The 23,555-nt window shown below is 38.3% G+C and overlaps 1 protein-coding gene and 2 long non-coding RNA genes across 5 annotated transcripts in view; 2 read left to right on the forward strand and 1 right to left on the reverse strand.

Moving 5' to 3' along the window:
• The window catches only part of LOC140809413 (uncharacterized), an 88,501-nt gene that overhangs the window by 12,399 nt on the left and 52,547 nt on the right, over positions 1-23,555 (forward strand). The gene's annotated exons all lie outside the window — the stretch shown is intronic.
• Positions 1,647-4,441, forward strand: LOC140810787 (uncharacterized). Of its 3 annotated transcripts, XR_012113298.1 has the most exons (5): positions 1,647-1,984; positions 2,067-2,329; positions 3,122-3,516; positions 3,758-3,967; positions 4,303-4,441. It is a non-coding gene; the product is annotated as an uncharacterized lncRNA (long non-coding RNA). The 3 variants fall into 3 exon arrangements; XR_012113296.1 differs by having other exon boundaries at positions 1,648-2,329; XR_012113297.1 differs by having other exon boundaries at positions 1,649-2,329; positions 3,202-3,516.
• On the reverse strand, positions 4,973-6,649 carry LOC140809565 (inorganic phosphate transporter 1-4-like). Its single transcript, XM_073167235.1, has one exon. It carries the CDS (start codon positions 6,619-6,621, stop codon positions 5,035-5,037), a length of 1,587 nt encoding a protein of 528 aa, XP_073023336.1. The 5' UTR covers positions 6,622-6,649; the 3' UTR covers positions 4,973-5,034.

A 23,555-nucleotide genomic window follows, 5' to 3' on the forward strand; every position in this document is an offset into this window, starting at 1 on the left:
AGTGGGCTTGAGTAAAATCAAGTAAAGATTAATTGGGCTCAAATGTGTTTGAGACAATTTAAATAAAAGTCCATGTGCCCTTGTAAATTGTTACAAGCCCACATGCTAAGCATGCTTGGGAGGTGAAGGGTTGGGGAATTATTTTCATTAAAAAATTGCATGGCATGCAAAAGTGAGTGACTACTTTTTCACACACCAAGACAACTCATTCCCTCCCCTTCTCTCTCTCTCATGGCCGAACTCTCCCTCACTTTTTCTCTCAAGTTTTCTCTCCATTTTTGTGTTCTTCAATTGTTGAAGAATACACATACTTCTCTTTGAAAAATCCTCATATTTTTCTAGTGCAAAATATGAGGGGATCTACCTAGTTGGTGGTGGGCCTAATTGGAAGAAAGGAGTCCAAAAGAAAGGTGAAGCTTGTAGATTGTCTACCTTCAAGAGCTAAGGTGTTTACACCTTAGTTGGAGCCACAATCAATCTTTGAGATCGATAGGTAATTTCTAAAACACCCTATGTATGACATTTTGGTGTTTAAATGTATTTGCTACACGAAAAGGGTGGTGGCCGAAATTTTTTCTTAAAAATTAGATTTTTTAACTTCCGTTGCGCTTCCGGTCACCGTAACCGATCCCCTTTCAATATCTGGCATTCTCATATTCGGTTCTCGAAATATCAGGTAGATTTTTATACGATTCGAACCAGAAAAAAATTAAATACCCTAATTTCGAGGTCAAATTTCAATGTATAATAATAAACAGCCGGAAAAATTTCATAGCACAAAACAACAAAACAAATTTCTAAAACCACATATGGAACCAACGTACATGGTACAAAAATAAAGATTGAAATCGTAGAAATCATGAGATAGAGATTTGGTGTGACCATGCAATGCAATTATCGTACGCTACACATACTTGGCACGATATTGCTTTGGGAAGATGGCTTGATCTTAGGTGTACTAATTTTGTCTTGTTACAATCCGAATCCTTGCAATATTCCAGGATTTTGATTTACTCTAATTGTGTATGTTGATTTTGTCTTGATATCCAGGATTTTGACTTGATATCCAGGATTTTGATTTACTCTTGTGTATGTTGATTTTGTTTGTGTTCTTAGATCAGGAGACTCAACAAGTTGAGACAGATACTTGGCATGATCTTGCTTTGGGCAACCATGTTCAACAGTTCAAGCATAAATTATACTGATTCCAACTTGAATCGAACTCGATCCAACTGAAGTTTTGATTGGATTTTTTTTTTATCTTCGTTTCTATCTCTACTGGTGGCCGTATGGCCAAATTATTTGGATTGATAGTTTCATCAAAAAGTAAATGCAAAACCTTTTTAAACTAACTATATATCTATATTGCTGAAATATACTACCGCAAGAATATTTTTCATGACACATACAAAAACTATAACCAAACTATATGCACTACAAGAAATTTGATCAATAATGAAAAAAACTTAATGATGGTATATAAAAGTGGTCATTAAAAGAGTATTTTTTTTATGTTTTTATGAGGGTAAAAAAAATATGGATAAATAGTTGAATTATTAGTGACGAATTCTTAATTTCGTAACTATAGATAACTAATCCCATTATTATTTGAATTAAAACTTACAATTCCCCTCATAGTATAGTTGAGTATATATTTTTGTGTAGGAAAAGAAGAAAAGAAAAAAAAGCCCCAAAAAAAAAAAAGCCAAACCCTTTCCCTGCATCCCGTCGGTCACCTTCCTCCTCATCCAACCATCACCGCGTCGCCTAAACCAGAGCTCCGGCCATCGCAGCAGGTAAGCCTTGACCCCAAGAACTCGATTAGGGCTTGAATCGAGAGAAAGTTGAGCTACAACGAGTCATGTAGCGAGCTGCTCGACGCGTGTTCTTCCTCCAAACACTCATCCCGTAACATCTCAAATTTCTCCCCCTGCCTTCCATCGAGCATCTCCTTCTTTCCGGCTTTTTCCGCCACGAACCCTAGGTGAGATATTGGCCTCGTATCCTTGTTGTTTTGGCAACCTGATGTTGGGTATTAAAGCCATTTCGGTTCCCATGTTTTCCAGCATAAATTCAACGAGATGCTTGCGAGATTTCTTGGTCCGATTTAGGTGAGTTCTAGCTTCGTTTCTTTGTTTGATTTGTGGTGTTTTGAGTGGGTAATCAAAGCCCCAAAGTTCCCTGTTGTTCCAGCTATTGTACCTGAGAATTCGAGCTCGTTTTCTTCACTGTGCAGCCACGTATGGCTTCTCCCAGCGAGTTCTAATGCGTGCGACCACCATCCTCCACTGTTTCCGCTACTAGATCGGTTCTAGTTTTTACTTTTGAGGTATATGATGCTCAAATTCCAGCCTATCACTCGAGTAGCAAGCTTTCCAAAATCGAGATTTTGTCCCCTTCGATTTAATTCATTTTTGTCGATTAAAATGCGTGATATTGCTTTTATTATTGTTTATTCAAATTTTTGTGTGTATAAAATGGTTAAGAAATTCGGTAACAGGTAAGTGTCCTCCAAAGCATAATGTAGGTTACTTACATATTATTCTTGCCTACAACTATGTTTGTTGTTCATCCAAACTAGTTAAATTCACGGCTGATGAACAGTGAATTTTCCTATATGGCTCTGAGCAATATTTCCCATCATTTCAACTGACTAGGTAGGTGCATTGTTACTTAAGTAGAGTGCTTGATTTTACTTTTCAAACCATTTTTAAGAAAACTGCTTGCCTGTCTCCGTGTTGGAGACATGGGTTATCCGTCTTTGTAAGTAGTAAACGACATTGAGGGAGATGACCGCTTAAGCGAGGACTTACGCGAAGACTGGAAGAGAGATCGCATTAACCACTAAGTGATTTGATTATGGATCTCTTCTGAAAACGTTGGAAGGATTTTGTTTTTGGTACTTGAAATTCATTTTTGAAAATTTATTAACTGCTCCAAGTTATTCATGGAAGATCATTTTGCTCCAAGTTATTCATGGAAGATCATTTTGTTATTGCCTGCTAAGTTTTTGTTATTTTAATGATCAAAACTGTATTAATGCATCGTTCCATTCATTTTCATTTTGTTCGGTACTACAAGTATTTTTGTCATTGTTATAATCTTTTTGTTATTATGGAAGCTTGGATCTTGATCATATCCACTATGTTGCTTTCAAAACAAATTGAGGGAAATTTATTCTTGGTTGTTATACACTTGCAGTTTCAGAAGAACTCCCCCACAACCTGCAGGTATGCTAGTTCTAGTTTATTTTCCAATAAATCAGCCAAGTTACACAAGCATTCATATTTATTATCCATTTCCCCATTCCATGTGAAATCGGAAGGCTAGCAGATTGAGGTAGCATTTAAGTTGATCTGTGTAGGAGCAAGTTTTGGTATTTTGACTTCATTACTTGTAGCCATGTTGGGCAAGCGCGGTACATGTGCGTAATTGAACGGACCTGCATCGTGCCATCTTGGTTTGCTCAGATTCACCCTAGTACCTCTACACCGGTCAATGCCTCTGCTTTTCTAGGTATGCCACTCCCACTCTCATCTCTAAGTCGATCTATATTTCCCGTTTCTTTTATAATTAATTACCCTTCTGTTTGGGTTACACATGTAAGCACTTGGTGTTGATGAGTGGAATTTGAACTAAAGTCTTTAGAATCCCTTAATTTGACCTTAAGCCTACTTGTTCCACGACTCTAAAACGTTATTCAGGACAGACAGATTATTATAAGAGTATCGATTCCTTTGTAACTGATGTTCAACAGGGTTGGATATGCATAAAAATGGAGTTCTGCTCATCTTCAAGGAATCGAAGCAAATTACACTAATTTTCTGATTTTTCCTCCTGATAGTCTGTACATGAAGGCCGCATTTACCAATTGAAGCTGTTCTGTGAGAAAGACTATCCCGAGAAACTCCTAGTGTTCGTTTTCATTCTCGTATCAATATGACGTGTAAACCATGAAAATGGAGTGGTATGAAACCAATCATCCCATGTCTAATTCATTATGGCAGTTAGTTTTGGCCCATCTTTGCTTGGCAAGTAAATTGTTTCAATGTTTTATATCCATTCAATTTCTGTTGTGAAGACCATGGTGCTGATGTTAAGTAGCCATTTGAGTCTGATGAAAGTTCAAATTGTTAAAAGCATAGGATAGTCCAGGAAGGAATATTTCTTATTGTTTCTTTAAAATATTTAACTTTATTTTCAACATATTTTGATATAAACTGTTGCATGAAGTGGATCTGGGTATTTGATCATTTGAGTGCATTTTTATTTTAATTGACTTTTTCTATTTATATTTTACAGATGTCACACTGACGGGACTTAATAGGTTGCTTTAATCGGACGGTGCTTCAAAGAAGAATTCAAGCATTGATAGATTAGAAAATTATTACTTGATAGTTTGTATATTTTGAATATATGAATAGATGCTAATGTAGTTGTTTTTATAAAATATTTTGTTCAACAAAATTATTTGTTCTAGAATTCATATTTCATTAGTATTGTCATCTTTTAATAAAATGACAAATTAATATAAATTTTTTGTATAAATTTCATCATAATTAAAAATAATTTTTAATGAGGGTAATTAATAATTTAATGAGGGATAATTTTATTGTTAAATCGATTTTTAGTGAATGGTAAATGATGATATAATGAAGAGATATATTGTATTAAAAAATTATTTAATGAGAGGCAAATGATATTATAATGACGAAATTTTTCGTCATTTAAATTAGTTTTAATGACGGTAAAATCCCGTCACTAAATATGCTAAAACAATAATGACGGGACGTCATTCCCATCATTAATTACCTTTACCTAGGAGGGCAATAACGACGGTCCATGACGGGAAATATCCCGTCATTAAAAGTCTTTAACTACGGGTTTTGAATATTTAATGATGATATTTCCGGTCACTATAGGTCTATTTTCTTGTAGTGATGAATGATTAATATATATATTCTTTTTAAAAAAAAAAAATAGAAGTGATCAGATATTGACTCTGTGTGTTGATCGATCGGAAGTGGTGCAGATCTAAACTTGTTCAATCATCTGAATCTCCTTGACTTGTCCATCCTCTTTCGACATTTCTTCAAGCGATTTACCTTTCGCCTCCGGCACCAAAAACGTGCACAGCAGCCCAAGCATATTAATTCCTCCCAGAATAAACAAAGAATTCCTTATTCCAATCCCAGCTGGATACCCTGCATCAGTCTTAGCTTTATCTTGATTCTGTGCAGCGTACAGAAACCCGAATGCACCCACGATCGCCCCCGCCTTCCCAGCTGCAGCCGATATTCCATGGCAAGTGCTCCTGAGTCTTGCGGGAAAAATCTCTGCTGGAACTATAAACGTTGTGCTGTTGGGCCCAAAGTTGGCGAAGAAGAACGTGAGTCCATACATTATCAAGAAACCGGTTTTGTTCAGAGTCCAGTGGTGGTAAGGAATTGCCAAAGCGAACATGAAGATTGTCATGAACAGAAACCCCAGAGTTTGGATCATAAAACGGCCTATTCGGTCGATGAGTAAGACGGTGAACCAGTACCCTGGAACTGTGCCGCAAAGTGCAATCAGGAATTGGGAAAAAGAAATCTTGAAAATTTCATCGAGGGCGCTCATTGTTTTTGCAGGTGGAAGCCACCCGACGGCGCTGAAAATCTCTTTTTGAAAGAGGTTTTGGCTGTAGTAAGCTATATCCACAAAGAACCAAGCGCTTGCTGTTCCCAGCAAGTGTAGCCCGTGTCTTCGCAAGAAATCCCTAGAGAATAGTCCGAAGAGTTCTTGATTTTCACCGGGAGGCGAGTGTTCTGAAACCTTTTCCACTTTAATCTCGATATCAATCACTTTCTCCATGTCTTTACGCGCCTGCTCGGTGTTCTTGGCCACCAGGGCAGTGTATCTGGGAGTTTCCGGCATCTTCGTCCTCCAGTAATATGTCAGAACCGCCGGGAGAGCCCCCAACATGAGTACAATCCGCCACACATAATCCGCTTCTGGTGGAGTCGACCCCACCGGATCAACAGCATAAGCTGGAGCAGCATAAAGAGCGCGGAAAATACTCGAAACTCCCATTCCCACCACCCCACCACCAAGAATCCCGAACCCTTGCATGGCAAAAACCGCCGCGATGAACGTACCTCGAGTCCTCTTATTGGCATACTCCGCCATGATAGTGGCGGACAGCGGATAATCTCCGCCAATCCCGAACCCAAGCCAGAATCTAAAAAAGCATAGCGTGGTCAACACAGCCTTAGGGGAACTGCCGAACGAAAGACCCGAACCGATAGAGCAGATAGCCATCAGAAACAACGTAAACCCGTACACTTTCTTACGGCCAAATTTATCACCAAGAAGCCCAAAGAAGAGCTGCCCTAGTAGGGTTCCGCATAGGGCAACACCGTTGATGGCGGCAGCAGCAACGGGAGGAAGAACCCCAGGTTTTAGAGATCCGGGAACGTGATAGTATATACGTCCAAGAAGCTTTGTGACGAGGGAGACACAGAAAAGATCGTATGCATCGGTGAAGAATCCCATACCGGAGATGATGACTGCTTTGTAGTGATACCATTGAGTTTTGGTCGAATCGAGAGTGGCTAAAACCGTATCCACGGTGGAATCCATGGTTAGAACTTCTGGAAAATAATCAAATTGGTTTTGAACAAGTAGTGGATGCAGTATTGATCTTTGATTCTTGCTTGTGAGTATTTTCGTGCGTATGTATGTATATATATATATAGAGGAAGAAAAACCGACGCTAAGAAACTGAAAGAGATTTTGAGTTTGCATGGGATTCCATCGTTATCTCAAATATTTTTGAATCATTAGATTAGATTTACATGTAAGATTTGGTGATCGATGTTTCATGACTTTCAAATCTATTACCTAATACCTGTATAAAATAGCCAATCTTTTAGAATTGTGATTTATCTTTTAAGCCCTTCATTAATTCATATATTTTAATTAATCAATTATAAAACAGGGTCTAAATATTAATCATCATTGGGACTAATTAATCAATTATAAAACAGGGTCTAAATATTTTTATTTATTTATTTAAAATACAAAGCGGAAACGTAATGTAATTTACTCAAATTACATATTAAACATGAACATACAAATATTGTGTTATCTACAAGAATTCAACTAGGTTCAACTATATATCAATGCTGAATCCTAAGTTGCTTCAAAGCCCGGATCTCCACGCTATCTATCTTCTCTCATTCTCTTCTTGACCCTGATCCAGCCCCACCTGTTGTCATGCACACATACAAAACAAGACAACAGCCGGATAACTCCGGTGAGAAATACATCCCAGTATAAACAATGTAAACATGCGATTATGTAGAAACATATACAAAAGCATATATATCTGTTATCATTAACATGTAGCAATTCAACAAACATGAATGATATAAAACTGTAAATCAACATGTCATATCAGACTCAACTCAACCGACGCGTCGTTTCAGACTCGACTCAACTGACATGTCGTCTCAGACTCGACTCAATTCTATTCTAGGGATCCCGGTGTCTGAATAATAATAATTACACCGAATCTCAGTCGATAGGAATGAATCAATCCCTAAACGGCATCGATATAATTCATATATCCAGTGTCTGGGCGAAACAGCCGCAGAATTGACGAATCAGTCAAGAATTAGGCGAATCAGCCAATAACCAGACGAATCAGCCTGTACTTAAGCGAATCAGCTAAAGTTTAGACGAATCAGTCAATAACCAGACGAATCAGCCGGTAATTAAGCGAATCAGCTTAAGCTTAGACGAATCAGTCAATAACCAGACGAATCAGCCGGTGACTAGGCGAATCAGCCAATGACTCAACGACTCAGTAATCAATACATGCATTCAGTATCTAAGCAAATCAATCGATGACTAGCGAATCAGCAGTCATTACATGCAATGGCTATAAATCAATAGACTACAATCATAAATCTCATCAATTGCAAATATCAATGCGGTAATTGAAAGTATGTGATTTAGGGAGACTCGAGTCAAACCTCACTCGAGTTGTGCAATCTCAACTCAACATTAATTTATACCTTTCTTTCTGATACTCTGACTCTGTCGAAGTCTCGAACTCAAATCTGTCAATACTCAATCTGACAATAACAATATCGAGGGTACAGTATCAATACACCATTCAATCAATACTGGATATAATCAGAATTCAATCAAATTCTGTTTCAACAACATAACGTCATAGTCTCAATATACCCAACATTATCATCTCAGTCAGATATTAATTCTAACATCTCATATTTGATAACAAGTCCATTCTGATATCAAATCTCAATCAACTCAACTCCAAAAATCATAACAATTCCATATGGTATCTTTTCTTCCGTCCGGTTTCGATTATACGATGTCTAACATGACAAGAACATCATATATGAATCATATCAGATTCTGACAATACCATATTTTCAAAACATATCAAAACGTAGCAAAACTTACGTCCAGTTGTAGCCTACGTCGATAGGAACTCGGTACTGCAGTCAGATTCAAAATCAGACGGACAGATTTCTCACAAAAGGCGTAAGGATTTTCAACACTTTTTCAGAAACCTTTTTCTCGATTCTTTCTTCTGAATGCTGAAGAATTCGTTTGTATATATATATACATATATATACATCCATGAACACATGTAAGGCAAGTGGCTCGCCCCTTTGTGCTGCACGTCTCGCGCATATGCGCGACCACCATCGGCGCATATGCGCGAGACATTCTGTCTCGGCGAGTTCCAAGCACGGAAACTCGCGCATATCCGCGCCCCATCGTCGCGCATATGCGCGAGACCTACTGTCTCGTGCAATGCAGCTCGCGCATATGCGCGCTGCCATCCGGCGCATATGCGCCCAACTCTCTGGATGTATCGCGCATGTGCGCGCATTCAAGCCGCGCATGTGCGCGCATGGTTCTGTCTTCCTCGCGCATGTGCGCCGATACATGTCGCGCATGTGCGCGGGGACTTCTCTTTGCATCTCTTTAATTTTCTTTCGTCTTTCCCCGTCCGATCCGTTCCGTCTATAATCATATCAATTATCATTTATGATTATAGAAATCATTTCCAAATCTTTTCAGATTAACCGGATTAATTTCTCGGGCCTTACATTTCTCCCCCTCTTAGATCTGAGTTCGTCCTCGAACTCGCAAGTAATCAACTCAGATATATTAGAAGAAATGTATACAGAGTTTAAATCAAAAACTCATCTCAATGAATCTATTCTGAAATCTCAATCTTATATTCTTGATTCTATCTCTCAAAATATCTTTGAGAAAATCAATTTCGCAACACTGGCTATACTACATCCGTATATACCCAACCACAGCTCATAACAAATCATTATCATCAGCTTCTATCAAGTCTATTTATCCCATTCAAGGATATATTAAATCTTTAGTCTCCAATACAAATCATCACCATCCGACGTTGGCATATTAAAGCTGTCTGGTCTGAGCTTTCTTCATTTTTTTTTCTGAATTAGCTATCTTTTCTGTAATGCCCGGTTACTCGTACAAATGATTAGTAATACGTTTATGTCATTATTAGATAGCTAATTAGCTCATTATGTTTTTCATATTGATTGATGTATTGATATTGGGATTGAACATGACTTTTATATTGTTTATGGTGCATTGAGAATGAATATGTGTTAAAATAGTGATAGTAAGAGGTGTACATAGAAATAGTGTAATAGAAGTTGTAGGAAATGAGATGTAGATATGGTAGTTCGTACGGGTTTTAGCATAATGATTTGAATATTGATCCAAATTGAGTGAGGCCATAACCATTAGAAAGCTAAGATTTAATGCTACAACTTTCAAGTTTTGAGTTTTGTCCAAATCATTGTGGAAGACAAGCCAAAAGTGCCCCGAAGTGTGTCGTGTATACCGTCATTCCTTCACTGACACATGTTAGGAGAATGGGCATAACTTTTTACTCAGACCTCCAAATGACCTGAAATTTGGAGAGCTTAAAGCCAAGACATAGGGCTACAACTTTGTAGTTTACAACTTTTCCAGATTATGAAGGGAAGAGCCGTTTCTGGAGCGATTTCTGATGAATCAGTGTGCAGAGCCGAAACTGGCTCGCCCTAGCGGTCAAAAATGTCCGCCCTAGCGAGCCTGTGCAGGAATAAAATGTATAGGGCCGAAACTTGCTCGCCCTAGCGGTCAAAAGTGTCCGCCCTAGCGAACCTGTGCAGAAACAAAATGTGTAGGACCGAGATTTACTCTCCCTAGCGGTAAAAAGCGTCCGCCCTAGCGAACCTGCTGTATAAAAAGATAAGTATCGGGTTTTCTAAGCACTTTCCACCATCCTCAACCTCTCTAACAGCATGAACTCGAAACAAAACTTAGAGAATTTCTTCCAAATGCTTTCTTCTTCATTCTTTTCATAGAATTGAAGTTAGAACTTTGTTCTTCATCCCAAGAGCTTCCTAAAGGTGTAAGTTTTCATCTCTTTTGATTATTATAAAGGTAGAGGAGCAAACTTCACCTAGTATAGATATAGTGATTGAATTATTGTTATGTTTGACAGCATAGGAGCGAGAAACACCGTCTCAAACCAGTGTTCTTAAGCTTGGACTGTAAGTTGGCATGTTCTTGAAGTAATACATGAGTAATATTATGAATTTCAAATGCATCTCATTGTCTATTGATATATGTACTTTGTTAGTATGTTTATTGATAAAAACATAGCACCATATTCCATTGTTATGTATTAAATATGTAAGGAACTCATGAATATTGATGATGGGTGCTATGTCATGAACAAGAACATGAACATGAAAAGAAAAGGATTGATTTACATGATATAGAGCTTGTTGACATCATGGGTGGTTTTAAGTCCACCAAAGCTATTGGCCAATATATGTTCATGGGGCGTGGGGTTGCCAAAGGTTGCTCCCTGACGTCCAACACAGTAGTAGCTATATAATAAAGCAAGCACAGTATTACAGGTCAACTAATGAGGCTCAAGTACAAAAATGAACATTGAATATATGCTACGGTATGACACGTTTTTGAGATTCATTGTTGATCACGACTTGATATGTATGTTCCTTCGATGCATATTGATACGTACAAGTGCCAACTTATTGAGTTTATAAACTCACGTAGCTCATGTATTACAGGATCCGGTAGTGAAGATGCGTAGGATGCCGGTTCGCCAATGGATGCTAGTGACGTGCCTCACCTCGACAAGAACCGGGCTTCTTATTGTATAGCTTCCGCATATGTATTATAATGAATTGAATGTCAGGGTTTGAAACAAGTTTTACAATGTTTATGTCTAGGGGTATGATGGTACAGAATATGTTTGTGTGTAAGAATACGATTATATATATGGGTTGATGTTGTTGCTTGAGTTGAGTTTGTGCCTATGTATATATGAATGTTGTTGCTTGGTTTGGGCTTATACAAAATATAGAGACATCATGCCAAAATTTTTACAAAACGTCAAAGTGATGCCCCTTGTTTGATTTGATTCATAATACAGTTATATCATTCAAACCTTATTGTGATTATGGTAATTATGCTAAGTATAGAGTAAGGGTGTGACAATTAATATGGTATCAGAGCCCACGGTTCTTCGACAGGGAAGACACTGCACTTCATCCACATGGAGAACTCGGCAAGTAAGTATCTTTGTATTCCATAGTTTATGCTAAGTTATGTGTTTCTACGTGACCTACATGTAGGTTAAGATAAGCGACGATGCCACCAAAACGTAAAGTACATAAAGGAGAGTCATCTAAGGGCAAGGCCCCAGCAGTCGAGGGTGAGGGCAGTGCGCCACGACCGATAGATGATTTCGCTCAATTACTCCAACAACAAGCAAAAGTCCATGGTGAACAAATCCAGCAGCTACTGGAGATGCAACGGACTACTCATGAACAGGCACAAGCTCAAGCCATAGTACACAGACATGTGCCTGTTCAAACAGACGTATATGATCGTTTTAGACGTTTGAATCCTCCGGAATTCATGGGAAGCACCGATCCAGCAGTAGCAGAAGAGTGGATTAAGTCATTGGAGTCCATCTTCTCCTACCTTCATATGGATGATGCTGACAAAGTAACTTGTGCCATATTTCTCTTAACAAAACATGCAAGAATATGGTGGGAAAGTGCAAAAGTGGCATTACCGGTTGGACCACTGACATGGGGAACTTTCAAAACCGTGTTTTACAACAAGTATTTCAGTAAAGACGTACGAGCTAAGAAAGCCAGCGACTTCCTTAACCTGAAGCAAGGAACTATGGCAATGACAGAATACATACAACAATTTGAGGCCGGAGTCCAATATGTACCATATATTGCATAAGATGACACCAGTAAGGGCGAACATTTCATGCGAGGACTTCGCTCGGAAATTAAAAGAGATGTACGAATGTCGAAAGTTGCTACGTATGGGGAGATAGTAGAAAGAGCACTTATGGCAGAACAAGATGAACATGACATTGACAGGGACAGGCAACAACGAAGGCAGCAGTACTTTCAGAAGAGCCAAGGAACAGGACAAGGCAAAAAGACTGATAGCAGGGGTACTAGACCAGAGGAACCCCGTGGCAAGGGTCCCCCTCCACGTAAAGAACCGGACAGACCACCTTGTCCTAAATGTGGAAAACTTCATGGCGGGGAATGTATGCAAGGTTCTAATGTCTGTTATCGTTGCAAAAAGCCAGGGCATCTCGCCAAGAATTGTCCAGGAAGTTCTGAGAAAGTACAGGGACGCCTTTTCTCCATGACCAAGGAAGAAGTGGATGCGGATACGTCGATGATCACTGGTATGTTCTTGATTTCTGGTATTACTGCTATTGTTTTACTAGATTCAGGAGCCACGCATTCTTTTATTTCGGAATCGTTTGTAAGGAGACTGGGCATTACAGCAAGTACAACAGAGACACAACTCGCCATATCCTTACCTTCCGGGCAAGAATTACAGACAGACCAAATTGTGCGAGGTTGTCCACTTTATGTCCAAGGATATCAGATGTATGCTGACTTGATTGTTCTTAGGATGACTGATTTTGATGTGATATTGGGAATGGATTGGCTCACGAAGTATAGAGTTACTATTGACTGTGGCTTAAAGATGATCAAGTTTGCGCCAGTAGGAGCTGAACCATTCACAGTTGCAAGTGCAGGTATATCCTTACCTCTACGGATAATCTCTTGCATGAAGGCTTGTAAATTATTACAGAAGGGGTGTCAAGGATATTTAGCATCTGTTTTAGTTATTGATCCACCAGTTCGTGAACTAGAATATACAGATGTTGTGTGTGAGTTTCCAGAAGTGTTTCTTGATGATGTAACAGGCTTACCTCCAGATAGAGAGATCGAATTTGTAATCGATGTTGTGGCAGGAACTCATCCAATCTCAAAAGCTCCTTATCGATTAGCTCCTACAGAAATGAAAGAATTGAAATAACAGTTACAAGAGTTGCTTGATAAAGGGTTTATTAGACCGAGCTTTTCACCGTGGGGTGCACCTGTTTTATTTGTGAAAAAGAAAGACGGTACTCTTCGTTTGTGTATTGATTATCGGGAGTTGAACAAAGTGACGATTAAAAACAAATATCCACTCCCCAGAATTGATGATTTGTTTGATCAATTACAAGGAGCTGCTATCTTTTCGAAGATTGATTTACGATCAGGCTATCATCAATTAAAAGTTAAATCAGATGATATCTCAAAAACTGCCTTCCGAACCAGGTACGGGCATTATGAATTTCTTGTAATGCCATTTGGACTAACAAATGCACCAGCAGCTTTTATGGATTTAATGAATAGAATTTTTAAGCCATTTCTAGACAAGTTCGTGATTGTGTTTATAGATGATATTCTCATCTACTCACGAACTATAGAGGAGCATCGGGAACATTTGCAATTAGTTTTGCAAACTTTGAAAGATAAACATTTATATGCCAAATGGAAGAAATGTGAATTTTGGCTTGAACAAGTATCATTCTTGGGTCATATCATTTCAAAAGAAGGCATATCAGTGGATCCAAGTAAGATTGAAGCTGTTAATAACTGGCTACGACTTACCACTGTTACCGAGGTACGTAGTTTTCTTGGGCTAGCTGGTTATTACCGTCGGTTTATAGCGGGATTTTCTAAGATAGCATTGCCTTTGACTGCTTTAACTCGAAAGAATGTGAAATTTGTGTGGGACGAAGCATGTGATCGCAGTTTTCAAGAGTTAAAGGCAAAATTGACATCAGCACCGGTCCTTGCTATTCCAGAAGGATCAGGAGATTTTGTTGTGTACAGTGATGCTTCGAAACAAGGTTTAGGAGCAGTCTTGATGCAGCACGGGAAGGTGATTGCTTATGCCTCTAGGCAATTGAAAGAATATGAAAAGAACTATCCCACACATGATTTAGAACTGGCAGCAGTGGTATTTGCATTGAAAATATGGCGCCATTATCTGTATGGTGAACGGTGTGAAATATATACGGACCACAAGAGTTTGAAATATTTATTCACGCAAAAAGAATTAAATATGCGACAACGACGTTGGTTGGAATTGGTGAAAGATTATGATTGTGTTATTAATTATCATCCAGTTAAAGCCAATGTTGTTGCAGATGCGTTAAGTCGAAAGTCCAGTTCTATTGCTGCAATGCAAGTACAAGAGCAGATTTTATGGGATTTGCAGAACTTGAAGCTTGATGTTATTCCAAAGGGAGCTACAATTCAGTTATCATCTCTCATGGTACGACCAACACTTGCAGATAGAATCAAGGCCGAACAAAGTATAGACAGTGAATTACAACAATTGAGGCAGCGAGATGAAGCAAAAGGACATTCGAACTTTGAATTGAATGAGAAAGGAATTTGGACATATCGTAGTAGATTGTGTGTGCCAAAGCAAGGAACAATCAGAACTGATATTCTTATTGATGCTCATGCTACTCCATATTCGATCCATCCAGGAAGCACGAAAATGTACAAGGATTTGAAACCATTATTTTGGTGGCCAGGTATGAAAAAGGACATTGCTCAATTTGTTGCACAATGTCTAACTTGTCAACAGGTCAAGATTGAACATCAAAGACCAGCAGGGCTCCTGAAACCGCTACCCATTCCTGAGTGGAAATGGGAACACATCACGATGGATTTCATTCTTGGTTTGCCAAGAACACAAAGAGGATTCAATGCTATATGGGTTATTGTGGATCGACTTACAAAATCAGCTCACTTTCTTCCGGTGAAGACTACATACACGATGAATCAATATGCTGAAGAATACATCAAGGAGATAGTGAGGCTTCATGGCATCCCAGTGTCCATTGTATCAGATAGAGATCCAAAATTTACATCTGCATTTTGGAAAAGCTTGCATCATGCTATGGGAACTCGATTGTCATTCAGCACAGCATTCCACCCTCAAACTGATGGACAATCAGAACGAGTAAATCAGATCTTAGAAGATATGTTGAGGGCATGTACTATTGACTTCCCAGGTAGTTGGGACAGTAAACTACCGTTGGCTGAGTTTACATATAACAATAGCTATCAGTCAAGCATTGGAATGGCACCATATACTGCATTATATGGTAGAAAATGTCGATCTCCAGTACATTGGGATGAAATAGGAGAAAGGAAATTGTTAGGCCCTGAATTGGTACAACAGACAGCTGAATTGGTAACCCAGATCAGAGAAAGAATGCACACTGCCCAGAGTCGACAGAAAAGCTATGCTGATGTGCGACGTCGTCGATTGGAATTTCAGGGTGGTGACCATGTATTTGTAAAGATATCACCATTGAAGGGCATTTTACGTTTTGGTAAGAAGGGAAAATTGAGTCCAAGATATATCGGTCCATTCGAAATCTTAGAAAGAATAGGAGACAGAGCCTACCGAGTTGCTTTACCTCCGAACTTGTCAAATGTTCACAATGTGTTTCACGTTTCCTTGCTACGAAAGTATTTGGCCAATCCTTCTCACGTTCTTCATTACGAACCATTGGAGCTTGCATCGAATCTCTCGTATGAAGAACGACCAGTCCAAATCCTCGATAGGAAATCAAAAGTGTTACGAGGCAAAGAAATACCCTTGGTGAAACTGTTATGGCGAAATCATGCAATCGAAGAAGCAACTTGGGAACGAGAAGACGAGATTCAACAGAGATATCCTGAACTATATGGTACGTCAAATTTCGAGGACGAAATTCGTTGAAGGAGGGGAGAATTGTAATGCCCGGTTACTCGTACAAATGATTAGTAATACGTTTATGTCATTATTAGATAGCTAATTAGCTCATTATGTTTTTCATATTGATTGATGTATTGATATTGGGATTGAACATGACTTTTATATTGTTTATGGTGCATTGAGAATGAATATGTGTTAAAATAGTGATAGTAAGAGGTGTACATAGAAATAGTGTAATAGAAGTTGTAGGAAATGAGATGTAGATATGGTAGTTCGTACGGGTTTTAGCATAATGATTTGAATATTGATCCAAATTGAGTGAGGCCATAACCATTAGAAAGCTAAGATTTAATGCTACAACTTTCAAGTTTTGAGTTTTGTCCAAATCATTGTGGAAGACAAGCCAAAAGTGCCCCGAAGTGTGTCGTGTATACCGTCATTCCTTCACTGACACATGTTAGGAGAATGGGCATAACTTTTTACTCAGACCTCCAAATGACCTGAAATTTGGAGAGCTTAAAGCCAAGACATAGGGCTACAACTTTGTAGTTTACAACTTTTCCAGATTATGAAGGGAAGAGCCGTTTCTGGAGCGATTTCTGATGAATCAGTGTGCAGAGCCGAAACTGGCTCGCCCTAGCGGTCAAAAATGTCCGCCCTAGCGAGCCTGTGCAGGAATAAAATGTATAGGGCCGAAACTTGCTCGCCCTAGCGGTCAAAAGTGTCCGCCCTAGCGAACCTGTGCAGAAACAAAATGTGTAGGACCGAGATTTACTCTCCCTAGCGGTAAAAAGCGTCCGCCCTAGCGAACCTGCTGTATAAAAAGATAAGTATCGGGTTTTCTAAGCACTTTCCACCATCCTCAACCTCTCTAACAGCATGAACTCGAAACAAAACTTAGAGAATTTCTTCCAAATGCTTTCTTCTTCATTCTTTTCATAGAATTGAAGTTAGAACTTTGTTCTTCATCCCAAGAGCTTCCTAAAGGTGTAAGTTTTCATCTCTTTTGATTATTATAAAGGTAGAGGAGCAAACTTCACCTAGTATAGATATAGTGATTGAATTATTGTTATGTTTGACAGCATAGGAGCGAGAAACACCGTCTCAAACCAGTGTTCTTAAGCTTGGACTGTAAGTTGGCATGTTCTTGAAGTAATACATGAGTAATATTATGAATTTCAAATGCATCTCATTGTCTATTGATATATGTACTTTGTTAGTATGTTTATTGATAAAAACATAGCACCATATTCCATTGTTATGTATTAAATATGTAAGGAACTCATGAATATTGATGATGGGTGCTATGTCATGAACAAGAACATGAACATGAAAAGAAAAGGATTGATTTACATGATATAGAGCTTGTTGACATCATGGGTGGTTTTAAGTCCACCAAAGCTATTGGCCAATATATGTTCATGGGGCGTGGGGTTGCCAAAGGTTGCTCCCTGACGTCCAACACAGTAGTAGCTATATAATAAAGCAAGCATAGTATTACAGGTCAACTAATGAGGCTCAAGTACAAAAATGAACATTGAATATATGCTACGGTATGACACGTTTTTGAGATTCATTGTTGATCACGACTTGATATGTATGTTCCTTCGATGCATATTGATACGTACAAGTGCCAACTTATTGAGTTTATAAACTCACGTAGCTCATGTATTACAGGATCCGGTAGTGAAGATGCGTAGGATGCCGGTTCGCCAATGGATGCTAGTGACGTGCCTCACCTCGACAAGAACCGGGCTTCTTATTGTATAGCTTCCGCATATGTATTATAATGAATTGAATGTCAGGGTTTGAAACAAGTTTTACAATGTTTATGTCTAGGGGTATGATGGTACAGAATATGTTTGTGTGTAAGAATACGATTATATATATGGGTTGATGTTGTTGCTTGAGTTGAGTTTGTGCCTATGTATATATGAATGTTGTTGCTTGGTTTGGGCTTATACAAAATATAGAGACATCATGCCAAAATTTTTACAAAACGTCAAAGTGATGCCCCTTGTTTGATTTGATTCATAATACAGTTATATCATTCAAACCTTATTGTGATTATGGTAATTATGCTAAGTATAGAGTAAGGGTGTGACATTTTCAGTCATATCTCTGATCATTTCAGATCCAATCTCAAGAACCTCAGAGATATCATTTCAATAAAGAGAGGATCCATATATCTTTCCGTACAACGCTTCGAAAGGAGTTATCTCAATACTCGTTTGATAGCTTTTGTTGTACGAAAACTCACAAATGACAATAAATCATGTCAACTATTGCTAAAATCCAGCACTACAACTCTAAGCATATGTTCCGAAATCCGGATAATCCACTCTGACTGTCCATTAGGTAGTGAATACTATTCAGTATTCAGATATAATCTAATATCTAACTCTTACTGTACATTCTGTCAGACGTGAAAAATCAACCAAAATCACGGTCTAATATACTCAACTCTCCACACTCCGTGAAATCTAATCACTTTTCTGACAGAATCTCAGTAATATATCATATTTGTACATCTTTATGTACGGTTTAGCACTCGCAGCTTGGGTCAGTCTGTCATTCCTAACTCAATCAATACTCAATTCCGAGAGGAATGTAGTAACTTCATCACGATATCCTTGGAAATGTAATCTCATTTCCATTCAGGAACCGACGAGTTATATAACCCATCTCTTGGTTTCTCTCTTTCTATCTTTATCTGTCTGTAGTTCAGACATTTCAGTCCAAACTCTGCCATATCTAATCTCATCTGTTTCTATCAAAACATTTTCTGCTATCAGGATGCTTACTGAATCAAGGATTGCACCATTTCTGACAATCTATGTCATTTCACATTCGAAATATCGGGCACAAGCAAATCAGTTATTAACATACAATACAGTAAAAAATAGCTCAATTTAATAAAATATTCTAGTACCAAGTTTCGAAATAGCTAAATGAAGTACTTAAAATCCTAATTTAACTTAAATACTAATTAAATAATTTAATTAAGATATAAAATTCATTATAAAAATATTATAAACCCAATTTAAGGATTAAATCCTCAAATTCCAAATTTACATGTAAAGCGCTTAAAATCTTATAAATAGTCTAATAATTTAAATTGAACTTTAAAATGCTAAAATTCATACATCATTTAAAATAACTAATTTTCTTGGCTTAAAATAAAAATATAACATTTAATTTTACTCGCTTGAAAAACTCAGACTCAAGAAATGCATTTAAATCTGTTAAAAATAAACATATAAATATTTAAAGTAAATTAAACACGTTGAATTCATCATTTAATTCTTTTAAATCAATTAAATTAATTAATCTATTAAATTATGCATGCGGTTTACGTGTACTAATTTTTGAGCGCTAGACTAATTTTTTAAATGATAAAATAGCTCAAGTGTCACGCCCCGGGACGGGGGTTAGTTGACACCGGCGTTGCTCTCGAATATTCATTCGAAAACAACAAGCCTCAAAAGTACAGAATTTCAGAAACTAGTCTTTTATTCATGATAATCATTGTTTGTTACAACTCAATGACAAATGTTTTACAGCGGAAATGTAAAACCATAAAATTACAATGTCTGAACAGATGCAGCGGAATATAAAACATAAATCAGAACTAAGAACAACGATCTTTATCACCAGCCCCAAAACTGACGTTGCTCCTCTTCTTCTATCAACTCTTCCTCGTTCTTATCTGAGATGGGTTTGGTGGGTGAGTGATATGATTGTCACTCAGTAAGCAGGGGCGGGAATAACTCCCAGTTTTCGAAATCGTTTTCAACAGAAACAGTAATACAATAATATACAGAAAACTCGTATTTTCGTAACAGAAATCAGAATTCAGAATTTACAGGCTTCAGAACAGAAATCAGAATTAGTAAGCACTGAGCACGTTAGTGAATTTCATGGCTAAAATGATATCAGTCCCCTATATGTTCTCTCCTCTAATGGGTGAGGCCATAATCAGAATCAGAATCAGAATTCAGAAATGTTCAGAATATATATTCCTACCATTAGTTCACTAGGGAGTTTCAGTGTTTCGAAACAGATATCATAAATCAAACATACAGAAACTATGCTTTAAAACAGATATTACAGACTGATTTCAAGATATTTATACATAAGCCCCCTTACCGTAATTTGCTAAAAGTGTTTCGGTTGAAGTCTGAAATCTGCTTGTTCTTGCTACTGGTTTCTGTTGCTCGAAAAATCAGCACTCACTTAGCTTGAAAATTCAAGTGATAATCTCAAGATTTGTGTAACCCATTTAAGAGATTTGAGAGTGTTATATATAGGAAAAATTCTGACTGTTATCCTCCCAATTAATGGTCATAATCTGCCATTAACAATCTTTATTCCGTGTTAAATGCTTCAGTTACAAGTCATGGCCGAATTGGTAACTGTCTGGTGGAGTTTCGTGCTGCTGCTGCTGGATTCTAATCTGCTGGAAAAGTACCAGCTTCTGAAATATTAGCTTATGCTGGAATTTTTAGCTTCTGCTGCAATTTGCTAGCTGCTGCTACTGCTGGAATTTCAGGTTCTCACATCCCTCCCTCCTTATGAGAAGTTTTGTCCTCGAAACTTGGCTATGCACAATCTTCAAAGAGATAAGGGTATTGCTCTCGCATCTTTTCTTCCAACTCCCAAGTAGCTTCTCTTTCGGTTTGATTTGACCATTGTACTTTGACATATGGAATAGTTCGTCGCCTCAGTACTTGGTCTTTGTTATCCACAATTCGAATCGGAATTTCTTCATATTTCAGCTCTTCGTTTAAATTTCCCTCAACCAACAGTGGTCCAGCTTAAAAAATATGACTAGGGTCAGAAACATATCTTCTCAGCTGCGAAACGTGGAATACATTGTGAATTCTTGACATGTCGGGTGGAAGTGCTAATCTATAAGCAAGTGTTCCCACTTTCTCAAGAATTTCAAATGGTCCGACGTATCTGGGATTCAGTTTCCCAGCCTTATTGAATCGGATACACCTTTCATGGGTGACACTTTCACATATGACTTCTCTCCGACTTCGAATTCCACGGGCCTTCTTTTAAGGTCAGCCCAGCTTTTCTGTCGATCTTGTGCAGCTTTTAATCTCTCCTTGATCACGGCAACTTTATCTACTGTTTCTTGGATCATTTCAGGTCCAACAATGGCTTTTTCCCCTACCTCATTCCAATACAGTGGTGATCGACACTTTTGTCCATACAGAGCTTCGTATGGTGTCATTCCAATGCTGCTGTGGTAACTATTATTGTACGCGAACTCGATTAAGGGCAGATGTTCGCTCCAATTACCACTGAAGTCTAGAGCACATGCTCTCAGCATATCTTCTAGAGTTTGAATTGTCCTCTCTGTTTGGCCATCGGTCTGAGGATGATAGGCCGTGCTAAGAGTAATTTTGGTTCCCATAGCTTGTTGAAAGCTCTTCCAAAAGCGGGATGTAAACCTCGGATCTCTGTCTGACAGTATGCTAGCTGGAACTCCATGCAATCGTACGATCTCATTCATGTGCAATGTGGCTAGCTTGTCCAAATTATAATTCATGCGGACAGGTAAGGAATGTGCAGATTTTGTGAGTCTATCTACGATTACCCATATTCCGTCATGACTTTGTCTCGACTTTGGCAAACCAACTACAAAATCCATGGAAATATGTTCCCATTTCCATTCCGGGATTTCTAATGGTTGAAGAAGTCCACCAGGTCTTTGGTGCTCTGCCTTGACTTGCTGGCACACGTGACACTTAGAAACAAATATTGCCACGTCTTTCTTCATTCCACTCCACCAAAAATTTTCCTTCAAATCTCTGTACATCTTGGTACTGCCAGGATGGACTGAAAATTTCGACTTATGTGCCTCAGACATTACTTCTTGTTGAAGGTTATCGATGTCTGGTACGCACAATCGACCTTTCATCCACAAGATTCCTTTGTTATCCGTCTCGAAATCTGGTGATTTCCCTTCTTTAACTTTCTCTTTTAGTTTCACCAAAGCGGAATCTCTATCTTGACTCATCTTGATTGTCTCTCGAAGACATGGTTGTGCTGAAAGTGATGTCAGGATTACCTTACTCATATTCTTTCGACTTAAAGCATCTCTACTTTGTTGGCTTTGCCTGGATGGTAGCTTATTGTCAAGTCGTAATCCTTCATGAGTTCGATCCATCGTCTTTGTCTCATATTTAGTTCTTTTTGTGTGAACAAATATTTGAGACTTTGGTGATCGGTGAAAATCTCACACTTGGCTCCATAAAGATAATGTCTCCAAATCTTTAGTGCGAATACCACTGCGGCTAGTTCGAGATTATGTGTTGGGTAATTCTGTTCATACGGCTTCAACTGTCTGGACGCTTATGCAATTACCCTTCCCTCTTGCATGAGTACACATCCTAAACCTCCTTTAGATGCATCACTGTAGATGGTGAAGTCTTTGCCTTCAGTTGGCAATACTAATACTGGCGTGGATGTAAGCTTCTTCTTCAAAGTCTCGAAGCTTCTCTCACAATCTTCACTCCATAGAAACCTAGAGTTCTTCTGTGTGAGCTTGGTGAGAGGTATGGCTATTGAGGAAAATCCTTCAACAAATTTTCGGTAATAGCCTGCTAGTCCCAAGAAGCTTCGTACCTCTGTCACATTCTTTGGTGTAGGCCAATCCGAGATTGCCTCCACTTTCTTAGGGTCCACAGATACTCCTGCTGCTGATATTATGTGTCCCAAGAATGCGACGCTCTCTAGCCAGAATTCGCATTTCTTGAACTTGGCGTATAGTTCATTTTCTCTCAACTTCTGTAGGGTGAGACGAAGATGTTCTTTGTGGTGTAAGAATATGATTTATTATTATTAATTATTAGTATTAGTATTATATTTATTAGGTATTATGAAGTGCAAAACATTGAAAAACATGAGTGCAAAACATTGAAAATCAAATGTGCCAAAATTGACTAAAATAAATAAAATATATTAAAGTATGCATCAAATTGTGGAAATTATTTTCAAATCTTGCCTATAAATAGATGTATTGAGTTTGAGGGAAATCACACCAAAAACCTCTCCATCTAGAGCAAGCTTGAAGTTTGAAACCATCAACCTTTCTTGAAGTGAAATTTAGGAGCAATAATTCTGTTATACTTCTGGCAATTCGTTCCATCACTCCCGACCTCAGAATCGAATCCGATCTTCACCGTTCATAATACACTTTCAGATGTTCTAAACATCATATCCAAATTTCAGCCTCATCCAACATTTCAATTTCTGGGAAACGTATCTGCAAGAATACTGCTCGGAATTCAAGCGAATTTAGCAATCTTACGGATTTTCGGTCGTTAACTTCCAGCTTGTTTCTTCCATAATTT

Source organism: Primulina eburnea, chromosome 13 (genome assembly GCF_022965805.1).
Source record: "Primulina eburnea isolate SZY01 chromosome 13, ASM2296580v1, whole genome shotgun sequence".
NCBI classification, from domain to species: Eukaryota; Viridiplantae; Streptophyta; class Magnoliopsida; order Lamiales; family Gesneriaceae; genus Primulina; species Primulina eburnea.

What these genes read in the sequence shown, in the direction of transcription:
- LOC140809565 (XM_073167235.1), bottom strand. Translation starts at nt 6,621, where the DNA reads ATGGATTCCACCGTGGATACGGTTTTAGCCACTCTCGATTCGACCAAA.